A 16,160-nucleotide genomic window follows, 5' to 3' on the forward strand; every position below is an offset into this window, starting at 1 on the left:
ACCTCGAATGACGTTCACTATAGTAATAAGGGTAGGCTATCCGACTTTGTCGGATAGCGGACAATGTGCGACGGCTGGGTAACTTCGTCAGGTATGCCATCCCACTGCGTTGAATCGCAGACAACGTTCATTACTGTCACCGAGAACGGAAAAATTAATTACGTGAAAAAAAAATTCAAAACATTTCGGGCTTCTATGCAAATCATATAGTAACCGTCTTTTTAGGGTGTCTAGCAGGTCAGTCACCTCAGTGGTACGGGTAGGCAATCCGACTTCGTCGGATAGCAGACAATATGCGACGGCTGGGTAACTTCGTCAGGTATGCCATCCCACTGCGTTGAATCGCAGACAACGTTCATTACTGTCACCGAGAACGGAAAAATTAATTACGTGAAAAAAAATTCAAAAAATTTCGGGCTTCTATGCAAATCATATAGTAACCGTCTTTTTAGGGTGTCTAGCAGGTCAGTCACCTCAGTGGTACGGGTAGGCAATCCGACTTCGTCGGATAGCAGACAATATGCGACGGCCGGGTCACGTCGTCAGGTATGCAATCCGACTGCGTCGAATTGCGGACAGCGTTCATTACTGTCACCGAGAACGGAAAAATTAATTATGTGAAAAAAAATTCAAAACATTTCGGGCTTCTATGCAAATCATATAGCCACCGTCTTTTAAGGGTGTCTAGCAGGTCTGTCACCTCAGTGGTACGGGTAGGCAATCCGACTTCGTCGGATAGCAGACAATATGCGACGGCCGGGTCACGTCGTCAGGTATGCAATCCGACTGCGTCGAATTGCGGACAGCGTTCATTACTGTCACCGAGAACGGAAAAATTAATTACGTGAAAAAAAATTCAAAACATTTCGGGCTTCTATGCAAATCATATAGCCACCGTCTTTTAAGGGTGTCTAGCAGGTCTGTCACCTCAGTGGTCCGAGTAGGCAATCCGACCTCGTCGGATAGCAGACAATATGCGACGGCCGGGTCACGTCGTCAGGTATGCAATCCGACTGCGTCGAATCGCGGACAACGTTCATTACTTTCACCAAAAACGGAAAATTAATTAATAAAATTCAAAACATTTGGGGGTTTCTATGCAAATCATATAGCAACCGTCTTTTTAGGGTCTCTAGCGACTTGCTGAGTCAACTCGGTGCTCCGAGTAGGCATTCCGACTTCGTCGGATAGCAGATAATATGCGACGGCCGGGTCACGTCGTCAGGTATGCAATCCGACTGCGTCGAATCGCGGACAGCGTTCATTACTGTTGCCAAAAATGCAAAATTAAGTAATAAATTACGTAAAAAAAATTCAAAACATTTCGGCTTCAATGCAAATCATATAGTAACCGTCTTTTTAGGGTGTCTAGCAGGTCAGTCACCTCAGTGGTCCGAGTAGGCAATCCGACCTCGTCGGATAGCAGACAATATGCGCCGGCCGGGTCACGTCGTCAGGTATGCAATCCGACTGCGTCGGATAGCGGACAACGTTCATTACTTTCACCAAAAACGGAAAATTAAGTAATAAAATTCAAAACATTTGGGGTTTCTATGCAAATCATATAGCAACCGTCTTTTTAGGGTGTCTAGCGACTTGCTGAGTCAACTCGGTGCTCCGAGTAGGCATTCCGACTTCGTCGGATAGCAGATAATATGCGACGGCCGGGTCACGTCGTCAGGTATGCAATCCGACTGCGTCGAATCGCGGACAGCGTTCATTACTGTCGCCGAAAATGCAAAATTAAGTAATAAATTACGTAAAAAAAATTCAAAACATTTCGGCTTCTATGCAAATCATATAGTAACCGTCTTTTTAGGGTGTCTAGCAGGTCAGTCACCTCAGAGGTGCAGGTAGGCAGTCCAACTTTGTCGGATAGTGGACAATGTGCGACGGCTGGGTAACTTCGTCAGGTATGCCATCCCACTGCGTTGAATCGCAGACAACGTTCATTACTGTCACCGAGAACGGAAAAATTAATTACGTGAAAAAAAATTCAAAACATTTCGGGCTTCTATGCAAATCATATAGCAATGGTCTTTTAAGGGTGTCTAGCAGGTCAGTCACCTCAGTGGTCCGAGTAGGCAATCCGACTTTGTCGGATAGTGGACAATGTGCGACGGCTGGGTAACTTCGTCAGGTATGCCATCCCACTGCGTTGAATCGCAGACAACGTTCATTACTGTCACCGAGAACGGAAAAATTAATTACGTGAAAAAAAATTCAAAACATTTCGGGCTTCTATGCAAATCATATAGCAATGGTCTTTTAAGGGTGTCTAGCAGGTCAGTCACCTCAGTGGTCCGAGTAGGCAATCCGACTTCGTCGGATAGCAGACAATATGCGACGGCCGGGTCACGTCGTCAGGTATGCAATCCGACTGCGTCGAATCGCGGACAACGTTCATTACTTTCACCAAAAACGGAAAATTAAGTAATAAAATTCAAAACATTTGGGGTTTCTATGCAAATCATATAGCAATGGTCTTTTAAGGGTGTCTAGCAGGTCAGTCACCTCAGTGGTCCGAGTAGGCAATCCGACTTCGTCGGATAGCAGACAATATGCGACGGCCGGGTCACGTCGTCAGGTATGCAATCCGACTGCGTCGGATAGCGGACAGCGTTCTTTACCGTGAAAAAAATTTTAAAACATTTTGGGGGTCCATGAAAATCATATAGCCTCCGTCTTTTTATGGGTGTCTAGCAGGTCAGTCACCTCAGTGGTACGGGTAGGCAATCCGACTTCGCCGGATAGCAGACAATATGCGACGGCCGGGTCACGTCGTCAGGTATGCAATCCGACTGCGTCGAATTGCGGACAGCGTTCATTACTGTCACCGAGAACGGAAAAATTAATTATGTGAAAAAAAATTCAAAACATTTCGGGCTTCTATGCAAATCATATAGCCACCGTCTTTTAAGGGTGTCTAGCAGGTCTGTCACCTCAGTGGTACGGGTAGGCAATCCGACTTCGTCGGATAGCAGACAATATGCGACGGCCGGGTCACGTCGTCAGGTATGCAATCCGACTGCGTCGAATTGCGGACAGCGTTCATTACTGTCACCGAGAACGGAAAAATTAATTACGTGAAAAAAAATTCAAAACATTTCGGGCTTCTATGCAAATCATATAGCCACCGTCTTTTAAGGGTGTCTAGCAGGTCTGTCACCTCAGTGGTCCGAGTAGGCAATCCGACCTCGTCGGATAGCAGACAAAATGCGACGGCCGGGTCACGTCGTCAGGTAGGCAATCCGACTGCGTCGAATCGCGGACAACGTTCATTACTTTCACCGAAAAAGGAAAATTAAGTAATAAAATTCAAAACATTTCGGGCTTCTATGCAAATCATATAGTAACCGTCTTTTTAGGGTGTCTAGCGACTTGCTGAGTCAACTCGGTGCTCCGAGTAGGCATTCCGACTTCATCGGATAGCAGATAATATGCGACGGCTGGGTCACGTCGTCAGGTATGCAATCCGACTGCGTCGAATCGCGGACAGCGTTCATTACTGTCGCCGAAAATGCAAAATTAAGTAATAAATTTCGTAAAAAAATTCAAAACATTTCGGGCTTCTATGCAAATCATATAGTAACCGTCTTTTTAGGGTGTCTAGCAGGTCAGTCACCTCAGTGGTACGGGTAGGCAATCCGACTTCATCGGATAGCAGACAATATGCGACGGCCGGGTCACGTCGTCAGGTATGCAATCCGACTGCGTCAGTAGTATACATTTGTATGTTCACAGTCTACTTTTTGTGTCACCACGGTAATTTCACAACGTTCAAGGGAGGATGTCCCCCTTGGACACAATAATTTTACCGTGTAAAAATTATGAAGAATTTGTACACTTTTTACACGGTAATTTCACACCGTTCAAGGGAGGATGTCCCTCAACAAACCTTATTACTAAAATGGAATAATTATTTAAAATACAGAACACAAGTTATGTAATAACAGATTTTTTTATTATTGTAAATTAATTCTAAAATATATTTACACAAGTTTTCTTACTTCTCTAGTAAAAGGTACATATTCTACAATACGATCATGAATTAATAAACAATAAGCAGTTACACCTGTAAGCGAATCTGAAGCTTCGATTTCCAATTGAACATCCACTGCTGAGGCTGTGGTTGAATCGTTCTGTTTTGAAGTATCGATAACTATAATTGGTGCGTTTGCTACAAAAGTAGAAGGACTCAATATCGGGTTACGAATACTTTTTTCATAGTACGATTCTTGAAACGATGTATACATATTATACAATAAGGTGAAATTATTTTTCGAAAAATCTAAATTCAAATTATCGTATGGATAAGCTATTGAGTTCAGAAATACTTTAACGTTTGTTAGATTACAATGATCGAATATACTACAATCTTTTGATAACACATTTTTGCGTCCTTTTTGCAATCCAATTACGACGAATCGTGGTTTTTCTAATTTTGAAGCAGTTTTCAAATTCCACACAACTTTTTTAGTGGTCCCGAGTTCAGGATATTCAAAAGTTTCAAAAGATCTAAAAGGGATAAACAAACTTTTTTCTTTTTCTATAAGTTTCAATAATTTCAACCTTTCTTCATCATCGACCGTTATATGTAGGACCTTCCAGACTATTTTATTTAAGTGACTTTACCTTCAGTGGCAGTTGCACCACTTTTAACTTGTAAAGCATTTAAATCACTATGACTTCGGGTTAATATTAATTCCAATCTAGAATTCACTAATATTCTTTTGTAGTCTTCAAACAATCCTAACCAATAGTTTAATGGAATACAAGCGGTAAATTCACCTTTATCATTTTCTGATTGCGTTGCGTTTTTAAAATTCCAGCCAGCATTTTCATAGCAATTGTAGTTGTCTGGCGTACCGGATAAGTAACCTTTCAACGAGCTAGTGATTCCAAGAACACGTGTGCTATCTACTTCTATCCCATTGATTTCCAACCGTATTTGCTCAAAAAGGTAAGAGTAACCGTTATTAGTTAGTTTCACTTTGGTAGCATCAGTAATTATTCCTTCCAAAAAAATAAAGCTTTCGTGTAGATATGGATAGACATCCGTTTGCTGGATCGATATACGTATTTCATCATTATTATTAAATGATGTTGTATACGGTGCGTATGAATGATATTCAATTTTTGTAATTTTAGAATCCGTTTCGTACTGTGAAGTTATATCCAAAATATCACTTTCAGGCATTCTGCTTTAATTGATAACCCAAAGCTTGTAAAATTTTTTTATTCTTCACCGTCAATTTTTTTATTTGATTTGATGTTGCTGGTAGCACTTTAGTCTTATGACTAGTTGTACTGATCCGAAGTAGTGGGTTTATATTGAATTTTAAACCCATCTAAAGATCCGTAACGTTTAATATGTAACACAATTGTCAATGCCTCACCAAAATTATCAATCGGATTATGATCTTGATCAACTAACTGAACGGTTATCGAATCAATATTTGTTTTATTCAATTTGTAATATATTAAATTTGGTGGTGACTGAATTACTTTCAACCCTGTCCTTTCACTTGGGAAAAACTCATAAATCGAATGACTCTGAAGATGGTTGTTGAATGATCCTTGAGCTATATTACACATTACTTTTATAGAATTAATTGTGTTTAAATTTACAGCTTTTTCCGATCGAAGAATTTCATTGTGTGGCTTATATACTCGTTTTTCAAAACCGAATACAGGTGCTATACTATACAGATGCTCAAAGTGTAGTATCCCATTACATTTTATATACGATCTGAAATCGTTAGGATCGACTGTAATGTCGAATGTTAAATTGGTTAAGTTTTTACTATTATAGTCATCTATTTGCTTCTTAACTCGTTGCTTAATATCTTCAATTTCATAACAACCCTCTTCCAATGTAATAAAACATATCATAGGATCATTATTGTTTTCATTCTCAGCTACTTGTATAGAAAATTTATTATTATTATCATTAATATTTGGAAACGAATTAAATGACTGTAAAAGTAGTATATATTTGTATGTTCACAGCCAGCTTTTCCACGGTACGATAGGAACGAAAATCCACATGAAATACATGTTAAGGATTTAGTACTCTTAAAGGATAATAATCATAGAACAAAACTCGATCCATTATGGTTAGGGCCATACGAAGTCATAGCAATAGTAGGAAATGAAAATGTAGTTATACAGCGTGGGCGGCGTAGCATCACTGTTCATAGAAACAATGTTAAAAAATATTATAATGATGCACAATCCGATTAAAATATATATATATATATATATATAGTTATTTATATTTAATTAACGTGTAAATTATTAATTTGATTTTAAGAAAAAAAAACTAAATAGGGAGCGTAATACAAGCAATGTAGGACTAAACATTTCTTTTAAATTCCTTAAGCAAAAAAAAAAAAAAAATATAAATTATAGGTAAATTTTAATTTTAGGGACACACAAAGGGAATTCATTTTGGAACTTGAAATCGCACTCCAACAAGAATTACACGAAACATATACTTTAGGGCCGGAGAACACACCGAGGTATTTTATAGGTCATATCAATACTGCAAATAATAACGTTGAAGAACCTTTCACAACTCTCGAAATAACTAAAATAATAGAAATTATTACTAATATTATGTAGGATTTGTCACCAAATTCAGTAACGTCAGTAGATACATTATGTAAACGACTAACAAATTATATGAAACTTTTATACGATCCAAGGGATATACTAGATTATGATAGGTGGTTTTAAGAAAAATATATACATATAAGATAATAAAATAAGGTAGTTATTTTAATATAAATATAATTTTATACTTTTAGATTGGTGATGATGATTGGTTGTCTAGTCAAATCTGACGAAATAAATACATCAGAACACTTTAAATATACGCCCTATGGAAATGGCAAGGGATTATATTACGAAAATTTAGGACCTACTAGGATTATAGGGGCTGAATATAAACTTGTAACATATTTTTCGCTAAAGAAGTACAATACAAAATATGATTTATTGGGGGAAAAAATGAAAAATATCACAAAAATATGTACCCATCAAAAACATATCGATTTATGCGGGAAATACCAGATAGTAATAACGGATTTATACAGCGAAATAAGTAAATAAAAAGAACGTATGTATTTGTCATTAGGAAGTGGTATGGAACAATTCGATAATAAGCAACGGAAAAGAAGGGGGTTAGTAAACATAATAGGTAACGCTATGTACACGTTATTTGGCGTATGCGATGATAAGTGCACTAAGAAAACACGGGAAGCTATAAAGCAAACAGAAGAATCGGGGGCTAATATACTACACATAATGAAGGCTCAAACAACGGTAGTAAAAACAATAGTAAAAAATATAGGAAATACGTTAGAACAAACCGAACAATTATATAGAAACATTTCTACTAAGGAACAACAATTATACGTAAGAATGTTACAAATACAAACTAGAACTGACGATGTTTTAGACTTATTAATGGCAGGAGAAGTACATAATTTATACACAATAATCACAAATCAATACGCCTACGAAACTCAAACGTTAGTAGTATATATTTGTATGTTCACAGCCAGCTTTTCCACGGTAAAAATTTTTTTTCAAGGGGGAATGTCCCCCTTGGAGCACTCAGATTTACCGTGTAACACATTTCACACTGATTGTTAGTAAATTTTACCTCAAAAAAATGTACTGTATTTCATTTTTACTCATGTTGGTTACACTGATTTTTTTAATAATGATAAAAACATTATTTATTATTTACAATAATTTTAAGCTGATTGCTGATTATTTTTTTCATATTCAGTTACTAATGATCCATCGTTCACTCAAGTCGTGTCTCATTTTTCTTTATTTTCTCAAAGTTTTATTAAATTGTATAAGTTATTTAATTTCTTCAAAAATGAATTTTCAAAAATGCGCAAACGATGTCCAGTCATTGGTCGATCAAATACGATTCAATTCAACGCCAGCGTATCCAGAATTCTCTGCATTTGTATCTAGGTTACGATCTTTTAAAAGTTTTCCTCCAAATACCGGTCAGAATAAGTACAAGCTCTCAGAATGCGGATTTTACTATATCAATCTCGATGACGCAGTTCAATGTCATTGGTGTGGAGTAATTCTACATAGTTTTGAAATCGGTGATAATTGTTTTATAGAACATACCCGATTCTCACCAAAATGTTTATATGTATTATTAATGAAAGGTAATCAGTTTGTTCAAAAAGTCTTAAGTAAATATTGTAAAACCGAAGTTATTTGTAATTGTGAAACCGGTTCGTACGACACCATTTGTTAAATCATGTTTTTTTTATATAATATACTGTTTATAATATTTGCTGTATTGAATAAAAAAAAAAATAAAAAAAAAATTGAATGTTTTATCTTAAATGTTTTATTATTCGATTTAATATCTTGTGGACGTATAGCCTAGCGGGTTAGTGCGTATATAATAATTTAAAATGTTTTTCAGGTATCAGGTTAGTAAGTATATGTAAATTCCCTCTCTAGTATGCACTAATTCGCTAACTGTACGTTCACATTTTTTGCATTTTTTTTTTATCCGAGTTTTTAGTATATAATATGACTGCAAAGGAAAAAACTAACAGTCCAATGTATAACTCCTAACAGTTATATCCTACTTTTTATTGTGTACTTTTTTAGCAAAAAAAAAACTTCATTATGAGTCCACCAATAATTGTCTGTAAGTCTACATTCGACATCCGAGCTTTTAACAAGAAAAGTATTACAGTTGGATTACTAATTAATAAGCAGATTTCAATTATTTTATTATTAGAATGTAAACTTTCAAAGAAAATTATTACATTAAGTTTAGAAGAATGGTTCACACTGATGTCTGAATCTAATTACAATTCAATTATTAATAACCTAAATACCAGGGTGAGGCGTGTAAAGATTACCGATTCCTTTTCATATTCAATTAATGTTAAACAGAGTTCAATTACCCTACATCTAAACGAGGAATATATTACCTTGACACACGTAGATTTGTACCGGCTTCGTCAATTACAGAATTTGATTGATTTGTATGTGGTAGACAAGCAAAAACGTTTAGCAAATTATCAAATTACTTTCAACACTGCATATGACCTAATTAAAAATGATGTCCGTGGTCTGCCATCCACTTGCCAAAGGAACGAATTTACCAAACAATATATTCAAAACTATGATTTTAATTATTATAATCATTTACAGAACGATGACACATCGTTTTTATATGAAATATTACAATTTCATTTTAACACATTGTCCGATATGATTTTACAAGATCTAATAATATAAAATATATAAATATGTTTAATAATTATTTATTTAAAAAATAAAAACTTTTTTATTCAATAATAAACTTGCTTTTTTTTCTTAAATTACATGTTACCTTTAATCATAAAGAATAGTTTTAATGCGTTTTAGTTTCAAATTTTATGTTTTCAGTAAATAAGTAGATTAAATTTTGATAGTACAGAATTGATAGCAATGTTTCAATTAGAAATTTTTTTTCTCAGACATACTATATAGTTTATAGGTTTATGTTTTCCAAGACCTTTGAGTATTGAACAAATAAAAACATACATGTATAATAATATTTTGTTTTATTAAATGAAACTCATTTTTCCGTATAATAATCAAACAACCGTCTTGCTTTTAATAGTTTGACGCTTTGGATCGGTTAGTAATTTATCAAATATAATTTGCATTGTCTCATTAAGACCAGTATGAAGTGTTTGATCTTTTGATTCGTCGGTCGTGTACAATCTAACAGTAGCTTCACTGAACTTTTATCTATTACAACAAATTATTTTATTTAAAAACAAAAGAAGTAAATAAAATCAGTAAAAAAAAAAACAGATTCAGCAATAGTTTTTAAATTTAAACCAATGTATTTACCTGTCCTTTACTGGCACATTCTCGATGTTAGTAACCTTATAATGACTTAGCACCCAAAGATCCTTTCCTTTTTCTTCAAAAGGCGTCTTTATTGTCACAACGCCATCTCCTTGTCTGAATGTTAGCGAATTAAATACTTCAACATCAAAATCTTCTGATCTCAAGCGTTCGCTGATATTATCTCTGTATGATGCATTCTATAAAAAAATAAATTATTTATGTTATCATTAGGAAAAAATATTATTTTTATTACCATTTTATTCTGCTTCTTTTTCATAGGTTTTTTAACACTTGTTTTTTCTGCAGAACGTTTTGATCCAGGTTTTGTTTTTGAAAAAGACGGTCTTATATCAATTGATTCGCTAAAATGTTCATTCTGTGAAACATAAAACATAGTATATTATTTTTTACTGTTTTTTTCCATTATATATTTTTTTCTATGTCCCAAGAATTATACCCAAAGCGTTGAGTAATGTTACGACGCACTTCCAATATACTATGTTATAATCAGTCATTTAATATTAAATCAAGAATTATAACCATAGCGTTGAGTGGTGTTACGACCGGCCTCCAATTTTCTATGGTTATAAGATATTTACTAAGTAGTTACTAACCTCTGAATCAGTTGAAGCAATTGTACGGTACGACATTTTATTTTGGTAGTATTTCTGTTGAACTGAGCTTCTTGTCCTGGGATGAAATCTTGAAGACTGGTGAATATTAGAGAATACCCTCTGTCTTTTATACACAGATTTTTACCACTACTTCAATAATTAAGTATACAAATGGTCATAGCCTTACATTATAGAAACCTGCTAAAACATGAACATACAGGTACAACAGCAAAATCACATTACATGACTTTAAATTGACGCTAACATAACCTATCCCAGCCAAATGTTTATGACATTCACCTTTTACCATGGTCAATACCCTCCTTGAATAAATTTCTACAATAACCTTACCTTAGATGGGTGCTGAAACATGTTCATATACAACAGCAAATTACATTACATGAATTTAAATTATTACAAACAGGATTTAAAATAAATTAGAATGTATACATTCATTCTCAAAAACCAATTACATTATATGAATTTTAATTGTTGCTAACATAACCTGTCCAGCCAAATGTTATCACATTTACTAAATGTCAATGCTTAGAATGTATACATTCATTCTCAAAAACCAATTATATTATATGAATCTAAATTGCTGCTAATATAATCTGCTCAGTCAAATGTTTTCACATTTACTTAATGTCAATGCCATTATAATATTAAAACAGGATGTAAAATAAGTTGAAATGTTTAAATCCATCACAAAAAATTCTAATGAGAGAAGAGAGGGTTATTTTCGGGTATAAAACCCAGAATTTCTTAGCTTATCGTCATCAGTTCAAGCAACAGCAGTTCCAAGAGCAGCCAGCAGCAGAACAGTCTTCTTCGCCAAAACAACAGCCAGCCAGCAGTTTACCAAACATCTTCAATAGCCAGTCAAAAGATTGTCAAAACAACTCTAACAAATAGACCAGCCATCATACTTAGAAAAAGTACCTCAATTTCTACAAGCTATGTAAGTACTATTTTTTTTTTATTGTTATTATTTAATTTAACATCATACTTCTTTTTTTTTAAAAAATAAAATAGAATAATAACAATTTATTGTTGTAATGATAATACAGTTTTATAATATTACTATGGGTATTGAGTGTTTAGACTTAAAGATTTTTTTTCATAGATTATTTAAAATAAAAACATTAAAATAGAAGTAGTTGAAAGACGGTTTCTCAACTCTCACTTTTAGTCACTACTATAATAAACTGTTTTCTTTTTTTTGTTAAGTTATGATCAAGTAACAATAATACGTTATAATTACACCATAGAGTAATAATACTAAAATGAATTACACCACGTACACAGTATAGAAGATGACTGATGTACCATACTATCATAGATTTACATAGATAAGATAGAACATCGGGCTTATCATTCATCAATAATATTGATAATTATTACCTAACCTCAAAAATCTTTAATAGTCAATCTCTTTCATGATAATAACTATAGATACCGTTATCTAGTAGTTGTTGCACGATACCTTGTTTTTATCAATGTTAAAATACTATAGCTGATTATAAATATTTGTTATAGATAACGTGATTGTTGTATTACACGTGTAATATTATCTTACGTAAAATGTTTTAATATAAAAAATTTTTTTTATTATATTAAAATATTCAATAATGTTTAATGACTGTATAAAATATATCCTAAAACGTATATTATACACATATATAAATTTAAATTATTTTTTCTATAATGTTTTTTTTATTGCTTTTACGTTAAGATTATTCGAAAGCTGCTGTCGCACGTTGATAGTAAACACGTAGTTGCTTTCGTGACAACGTAATGTTACCGTACGAACTCTACGATAGTTACAATCGCCCTATCTACTATTAACTAACATATAAATTATCACGTTTTTTTCTATTATCGTGTGACGTAGCTTCACTAGCAACTAAAATTTTATTTTTTATGATATAAATGCTATATTGTCTAATTTTTAAAGTTTTTTTATTTAGCTTTGAATAATATAATTAGTTATTATTATATATACGTATATACGTACATTCGTTGTTTTATAAATAATCGCTTTAATAATTAGATTTATATAATATTTTATATTTTATACTAATGTATTTAGTCAAAAATTACAGATAATGAATTTTTGGCATTCATATGATTTTTGTAATGAACAAATTCAATATTATGGAGAACAAATTGTAACCTTAACGAAGATGATTGATGAAAATAAGATTAAAGAAAGATATGAATATAAAGATCTCAAAAAAAAAATTAAAAACCTGAAATTCATTATTTATTTAAGTAGAACAAACTCTAACCCAAATTTTTCTTATATAAAAGATTTAAACGCAAAATTAGTTTTATTAAGAGAAGAAAAAATGGATATATGTAAAAAATATTGTGATTTATATGTTACGAATTTTCGTAAGCGAGAACACTGTTTCGGTAAAAGGTTAGATTTTATTACAACAGCAGAATCTAAGCGCGAAAGATTTAGATCAGGTTAAAATTTTTTTTTAAAAATTTGTTATGAATAATTAGTAATAATATTATAAGTTTATATTTATGTATATAGGTATTCAATGTAATTTTCTTTTTTTTGATTAATACATACAAATTTTTAATATAAAAGTTAAAAAACATAAAAAATAGAAATATGTTGGAAATAAATTATTGTCATTAATATGCATTATTTTTTTTTATCTGGCAGATAGTTTACAAATTCTATATAATTTTTCCAGATTTTTTTTTTAAAAAAAAAGAAAAAACATGGAAGCCAAATCGTTAATTCACGAGCAAATCATTCAAATATTGGAACAGCAAAAAGAAAATGATCATGCTCAAGATGTTGACGAAAAAATGTTCTATTCCAATATTAAAAATATTAAAATAAAAATTCAAAAAGCGGTGCTGAAAGAAACCAGAAAAAGACTTATTGAAGAAAAACAGAATTTAATAAACGAATTTAAACATTTAACATATATAAATTATTTATGCGAGAAAAATATTCAAAAAGGTCTAAATAATTTATATAGTAAATTAGATAATGTCGAATAATATTCTGTTTTTCAATAAATAATTAAAATATTATTTTTTTTTTTGTTATTATTTATTATTTTATCATATAATTATTATTGTGTATATAAGATCTGCTGGTATGATAAATGTTTTCAAATAAAACTAATTTAATAAAAATGTTAGGAAAAGTGGTTTAGATTTAAAAAACGTATCAATTAGTTAGTTTTTGAAATTCTATGTAATTTTCAGAATCATGAACCCAGAAATAAACGTAATTAAAAGCAGAATTCTAGCAGCAGAACAGCAGGTGCGTGACAATAAACGCTATTATATCGAGAAACGGAAAGCATTTCGAAAAGTATTTGTAAAAATTAATGATAGTATGAAGAAAAATTCATTTTTTAAAAATAAATTGATAAATGAACATAATAGATTCGAAAACTATTCAAGTGAATGTAAAGCAGATATTCAGTGTCGGTTAACAGAACTAAACAATCGGTTAAGAGAATTAGAATCTGAGTAATTTCTTATTATATTAACCAATTCTTTTTTTCTTTGTAATAATTTAGAATTAATACTTTTATTATATTTTGAAAACAATATTCTGAATTGCTTGCATAAGATTTAAAAAAAAGAAGTTGATGTTATAATAAATTTACAATATTATGATTGCTTTTACCTATGTTTTTTTTATTTAATCTATTTTTTCAGTTTCATAATGAAAAGAAAAACGGTTACAAAACACGAGCGAATGTCATCTTCTGATGAAGGTTTATTTGAAATCGAGAGATTTAAGAAATGTTCAAAAACATTTTTGATTAAGAATACTTTAAATTTTATAGACTACACGCTTTTTTTTAACTATGTTAGAGATAAATTAATTTTAAAGTTAAAAGAATCATGTTTACAATCATCTATAAAATTTAATTTACATGTGGATAGCGTATACGAAAGAATACTCACTCAAGAAGTTCGGGACATAGCTTTCAAAACTTCTAATACACTTGCATGTAATTCATCCGATTTCAATAAATTACTAAATGGAATGTTCAATAAATTATTATCTGAACAAGACCAGTTTTTAGCGAAAGGATCTGGGTGGTCCCTTAAAATTATAGATGTATTACAATTGAGAATTAATACAGTGAATCCTCTCAGAGGAGGAACGTATCTAGATCTACCTGAATATATAAAAGATAAAAGAGCAATTATAAATGTAAAAAATAACGATGCTAAATGTTTTAAATATTCAATACTATCTAAGTTTGATAATCGATCGAATAAAACTTATTTGAATAAGAAATATTTTAAAATGTTAGAAACAAAAAGTGGTTTAGATTTTAAATGTATTGATTTTCCAACACCAATCAGTCAGATGAAAAAATTTGAATGTACAAACGATGTATCAATTAATATTTATAGTTTAAATGATAAAAAACATATTTTTCCTTTGTATATTTGTAATACTGAAAGAAAAAAACATTTCGATCTTTTTCTGTTCAATAATGATGAAACATCACATTACTGTAATATAAAAAATTTTTCAAGATTCGTTAGAAGTCAGAAAACTAAAAATTAATGACTTAATGACTCAGTTTAAAAGCGTTATCTAGCGGAACAAAATACAGCAGTATTATTATTTTCATTGATTTATTTACCACTAGATGACGCTTTTTGTTTTTATCGATTGTAGATATATATATAGTTTTCAAAACAGACTAATTAGGATCAGGAGATCAAGTGAAATAATTAATTCGACTTAATAAAAAAACTGATATTTTATTTTATTAAAAAATAAATAAATAAATAAATAAATATTATACATAAAAAAAACATTATTTTAAAATATCTGATGATGTTATCCACGAATTTTGACTTGAATCAAAACCTAACCATTTAACAAACATTTTATTCCCAACTTTTTTTACAATACGTTCAATGAGAAAGGTGTTTGGAAAATCAGTTAATTTAATTTCCTGTTCATAAAAACCACCTAAAATTACACTGCCTGATTCATCCTTTAGTTGATAAGTAACTGGATTTGTCTGTAAAACTTTTGAAACTGTAAATATTTCCGTTGTCCAATTTGGTGTATATCCTTTAGTAAATATATGTTTATACTTAGATATTCGTACTTTATCGTTAACTTTAAATTTTGGTTTATACAATGTTTCAGAAATTATATATGTGTTAAATTTAATTCTGTTTGTATCCATTCGAGCTTCACTAGGTGTACATTTGATTGTTCTGTGTTTTGTGTTATTATAGTTATGTGTAATTTTTGATATTGTATTGTACCAATTCCATGTGCCTGTTGCAGTAAAATGTCTATATATATTATTTTTAAGAGTTCGAATCACACGTTCCGCGATTGAACATTTGATAACACTGTATGAACTGTAATGTTTAATTTTATTTTTTTTCATTAAATCTTGGAATTGGACATTGTAAAATTCTGTACCATTATCTGTCTGTAAAAATTTTGGTTTAGCTTTTTTCAATATATTAAACATTCCTTTTGTACATTCTTTACCTGATTTATTTTTCAGCGGTTCCACAAATACATATTTGCTATATGTGTCTATAACAATTAATATGAATTTAAAACCATAATTTTTTTTAGAATGAGATTGCATATCCATTAAATCAGCT

The 16,160-nt window shown here is 31.6% G+C and overlaps 1 protein-coding gene across 1 annotated transcript; it reads right to left on the reverse strand.

Moving 5' to 3' along the window:
- Positions 1-9,641: 9,641 nt before the first annotated feature.
- On the reverse strand, positions 9,642-11,716 carry LOC132933243 (uncharacterized). Its single transcript, XM_060999555.1, has 4 exons — positions 10,518-11,716; positions 10,157-10,279; positions 9,904-10,100; positions 9,642-9,786 (listed from the first exon to the last, which is right to left on the reverse strand). Exons 1-4 carry the CDS (start codon positions 10,551-10,553, stop codon positions 9,642-9,644), a joined length of 501 nt encoding a protein of 166 aa, XP_060855538.1. The 5' UTR covers positions 10,554-11,716.
- Between the last annotated feature and the right edge of the window lie 4,444 nt (positions 11,717-16,160).

This window comes from Metopolophium dirhodum, chromosome 1 (assembly GCF_019925205.1).
Source record: "Metopolophium dirhodum isolate CAU chromosome 1, ASM1992520v1, whole genome shotgun sequence".
Taxonomy (NCBI): domain Eukaryota; kingdom Metazoa; phylum Arthropoda; class Insecta; order Hemiptera; family Aphididae; genus Metopolophium; species Metopolophium dirhodum.

What these genes read in the sequence shown, in the direction of transcription:
- LOC132933243 (XM_060999555.1), bottom strand. Translation starts at nt 10,553, where the DNA reads ATGTCGTACCGTACAATTGCTTCAACTGATTCAGAG. An exon ending in TTGCTTCAACTGATTCAGAG is followed by an intron (nt 10,280 to 10,517) that starts GTTAGTAACTAC and finishes TATGTTTCACAG; the next exon opens with AATGAACATTTTAGCGAATC. An exon ending in AAAAGAAGCAGAATAAAATG is followed by an intron (nt 10,101 to 10,156) that starts GTAATAAAAATA and finishes ATTTTTTTATAG; the next exon opens with AATGCATCATACAGAGATAA.